The sequence below is a fragment of the Colias croceus genome, chromosome 18 (assembly GCF_905220415.1).
Source record: "Colias croceus chromosome 18, ilColCroc2.1".
In the NCBI taxonomy this organism is placed as follows: Eukaryota; Metazoa; Arthropoda; class Insecta; order Lepidoptera; family Pieridae; genus Colias; species Colias croceus.
The window spans coordinates 5,074,833-5,079,279 of record NC_059554.1 but is presented as its reverse complement, the minus strand read 5'-3'; the positions used below and the strand labels follow the sequence as shown (position 1 = coordinate 5,079,279).

Genomic DNA, 4,447 nt, shown 5'->3' with positions numbered 1-4,447 from the left:
TGTTGATGCGTATCGTCAGGACCGACGATACGCACAGACGGTCGGTCAAGCTCTGCAACCAGCCTAAACAATGCAAAAGGCAGAACGTAAAATGTTTTATAGCCATAATTGTCTTATTATGAGCAAATTTAATATTAGACTTTATTGAATATCAATACTTTTATATAGCTCAATATGACACTTGATACTAGTACAGTCAGCAACATAAGTCACTTGACATTAAGTCATATCATAATAAATTATTACACAAAGAAAAAAGAAAATCAAACCATTCCTTTCCAATAAGTATTAAGCAAATAATGATATCAAGGCTTACCATTTGTATTTGTTTTAGATTTCAATTTCAAGTAAAATATTTGCTGATGGTACATAATAACCAATAGTTTTATTATATTTAAGACGCAGCTGCAATTTCAACAACAACCTCTTGACTTGCAAGACTGTTATCATCTGCTTGAATGTTTGGAATGTCTTCATTTTCTTCTGTGTTTTTCTCACCAACTGTTTCATTTGTACTGAAGAAATCATCTGTACCATTGACTTTAACGCCATTGACGAGGATGTCTTGTAGTTTGTTGCCAAACTCTGGGTCTATTTCCATAACTGCTTTCAATAGTCTGTCTCTTTGTTCTTCAGCCCATGTGGGAAACCATTCATTGAATAATTTTATCTGTATAAGAATAAATTCAGGGTTTAATTCTAGAGATTTTAATTAAATAAAATTAATGTTATCAATTTCAAATTATTTGTAAAAATTATTATCAAACAGTAAAAGTTATTATAATTATTTACGCCGTTAGTACACCGACGCATTCGCGAGCGGCAGCGAAACAACGAAAAATCTGTCAGTAGAATGGCAGGTCTTCGCATATGATATGTCTCACTCTAGCACATAGATACATGAAATAGTTGCGTCCTTGTCAGTATTGTTTCGCAAGGAACTGCGAAATGGCCATTACACAGACGCATTGCGAAAAAGTTGCGAAAACATTGCTGTGTACTAACGTTCCGCAGATATTTCGCTACGCAGTAGTTTCGCAGAGATTCGGCGGATGTACTAAAGGCGTTAGTAGCTTAATAGAGCCATGTTGACTTCCTTTATCTCTAATTGTTAATAGACATCCTTTCCTTTAATATGTTTCATTGATGCATATTAAGCAATAACCAATGTAGGGAAAGTATCATTAACATTTAAATAACAAATCTATCTACTGCTTTGTATTGGTATATATTTTAGAAAGCTTTACTTTACATAGATTAAAATACTAGCTGAGACCCGCGGTTTCACCCGCATTGCTATGCTCCTGTTGGTCTTAGCAGTTTTTCTCGATAAATGGGCTATCTAACACTGAAAGAATTTTTCAAACCGGACTAGTAGTTCCTGAGATTAGCGCGTTCAAACAAACAAACAAACTCCTTAGCTTTATAATATTAGTGCCATCTAGTGTGTAGTGGAATTATTATAAAATATGACTCAAAACTTACACGACACTGGAACAAGCTGACAGGCTTATCTTCACAAGTGAGGGATGCAAGGCCAGCCGCAAGTTGCTCTGGCTTTTCACCATGTGCCGCAGCTAGTATGGGAAGGAAGTCCTCCCTCTGCAGTTCACTGAATTCCTCGAACCATTGGATCATGTACCTCAACTGAGCTTCTGACGTTAAACCTGAGTTGGACATGCTGCGTGGTGTATATCTGTATTCTGTTACTGAATCTGAAAGGTTTTTAAAAACTTTTAGCAATTGGAACTAAAATAAATACCAGTTTAGTGGGAGTTCAGTAGTATATATTTTGATGGTTGTTCTTGTTAAATAATAAAAACTTTTATGTGAGCTGAGATCAGGTCAGGGGCGTAGCTACCACCGTATCTGCTGTATCAATTATACGGGGCCCCCGCGCCATAGGGGCCCCCAACGTGCGCTTTTGTGAGAAATCTTTACCTTTCCTAAGGGCCCCCAAACAAATTTTTATACGGGGCCCTGCCAACGCATGCTACGCTTCTGGATCAGGTTGAGCAGTCAGCAGTATTTCATATAAAACTGTTTACGAATAACTACAGGACTATAGAATTCACATAAATGAAATTCAAACTTAATAACCTCTATCCGTTTCATAAAATATATTTACTTACTTTCAGGAACAACAGATAAACAAACAGCAGATCCAAATAAAAAACTCATTTTGTTATTAAATTAAAAATTAAAATATAAACAATTATTTAGTAGGTATACGATCGGTTACAACGGGATCGACAGTGAAACTAACAATATTACAGTTAACGCGTTAGATGTAACTTATCAACTTTCCATTCAAGCACTGCAAGGTTAAATAATATGCATAATTTCACCTCTCGATAATGTTATATCACACAGCATAACTTTCTATTCATTTAATTACCATACCGATCGAAACATCAACTTGTTAATATGCTACCGATACATATCAAATTGTTAAAGAATTAATATTGAAATTGGTGTGTATAAGTAGGCATCTAAGTAATTAGTAAATTCCAATTGTGTTACCTGAAATATTATACGTATACCCCAAACAAATCCTTTTACACTTCGTTTAATATAAACTAACTTTCAGTTTATTTAATTGTATTTCGAGTAAAGTTACACGTAAAGTTAAAAAATGTTATGAATAAAAACAATTAATTTTGAGGAATGTTGTGAGTTGTCACCTGTGGTTGTCACTTGTCAAGTTGTCAAGTCACATTGACAGTGTTTTGCTCAGAGCAATATGTGTTTTGTTTGAATTGGCAACTGCCGGCAACTGCCAGGGAAGGAAACAGATTATTTAATAATAAGCCGGCTTTATAAAATCCATAAATTAAAATAACCATTAAAATTACCTTTTAAAATATGTGCTATAAGAGCTCTAAGTTTTTTAATTTTGAGCGTAACATATTAAAGCATTAACAAACACCAAACTCATTGTAGTATTCATGCTATGACTTATAGATTTGATGATCAAATTATTATGCTCGTATGATCCCAATAGGTATAAAGCTGTAAAAAATCAGTATAATATAACATAACAGTGAAAACATGAAATAAACTCAGTCTAAGAGCCTCTTCAAGAAAATTATCTGCTGAAATTAGAGTGTCCCTAGTATTGTGACATTTTTTTCAGTATCTCTTACTTTTAAATAGAAAACCCACTTGTTTATATAATATCATTGCAGAAAACTTGTTTGTATATAGAGCAGTGGTGGCTCAGAGGTGAGACCTCGGACTAAGGACGGATAAGTCCGGGGTTCGAGACGATGCAAGCGCGCAGGAAAAAAATTGATTTTTAGCTCGAACGGTGAAAGAAAACATCGTGAGGAAACCGACATGTCGAAGAATCGCGAAGAATCAAAATTCGATTGCATGTGACATCCGCCAAACCACTCTTGGCCAGCGTGGTGGATTATGGCCTGTACTCTCATAGGACTTAGGAGGTCTGTGTCCCATCAGTGGGAACGTATATGGGCTGATGATGATGTTTGTTTAAGTATATATTATTATGTACTTTTAGTAAGGAATAAAATTGGAATCATTACACAAAATCTATTTATTTTTACATATTATTAGTAGTTTTATAAAACCTGCCACGGTGGGGCAGGGTGGGGCGCTTGCCCCACCAAGGCTTTGACCTGGAAGGTACCTAACCAAATCTAAAAATTGAATTATCCAGGTACTAACTACTACATAAGCTTAATATTCGTAAGTAAATTCATACTCGATTCTCAAAAGACTAGTCGCCAAAGAAAATGAGACCTAAACATAAGTACTTGATTAGTACATATTATATGTACTATGACAATTTGTTAGTCAGTCAAAGTAGAGGTAAATAATATTATTTACCTCTACTTTGACTGACAAACTGTCATACCTACGCCCAGCGACCAAACGGCTGAAGATAAGGACACATTTTTTAAATTATTCCGTGGTGTGGTAAGTAGGTGAACAATAACTAATAAGGTGTTCTGAATATGAACAATTCAAATAACGAATTACACACAAAAAAAAGAAAATAACTGAGGCTTCTATGTTACATGAACTGTAAGAAAAATGATTATATATTATATAATATATTATATTATAATATTATCTATGAAGAATGAATATTGACAGTTAGATACCCCACTATATTTATTATCCAATTTCACTTTTGTTTTACGTTACACGTTCTGATTTACGTGTCACGCCCATATTTTTTTGAGTTGTAACTCAAAATAATAAAAATTAGAAAAAGTTTCAGAAAATATTACACAGAATAAAGTGAGTGTTAAAAAAATGTTTTAAAGGTAAAGAAGATGCCATCGCGAATTCGCGAATGCCATCGCGAATGACAAGTTTGAAGAATTTCAAAACTACGTAGTATCTACCTATATTAAATATCTTTTTTTTTACGATTTAACTAGTTAATAAAGTATAAAAAATGAAATAAAAACAAAAC

At 34.0% G+C, this 4,447-nt stretch overlaps 1 protein-coding gene across 2 annotated transcripts; it reads right to left on the bottom strand.

The window, feature by feature from the left end:
• Window positions 1-2,701, bottom strand: LOC123699629 (uncharacterized protein C14orf119). Of its 2 annotated transcripts, none has more exons than XM_045646622.1 (3): window positions 2,524-2,701; window positions 1,486-1,715; window positions 1-670 (listed from the first exon to the last, which is right to left on the bottom strand). In XM_045646622.1, exons 2-3 carry the CDS (start codon window positions 1,678-1,680, stop codon window positions 395-397), a joined length of 471 nt encoding a protein of 156 aa, XP_045502578.1. In that variant the 5' UTR covers window positions 1,681-1,715; window positions 2,524-2,701; the 3' UTR covers window positions 1-394. The 2 variants fall into 2 exon arrangements, with proteins under 2 accessions (XP_045502578.1, XP_045502577.1); XM_045646621.1 differs by lacking the exon at window positions 2,524-2,701 and adding an exon at window positions 2,133-2,419.
• Window positions 2,702-4,447: the final 1,746 nt, after the last annotated feature.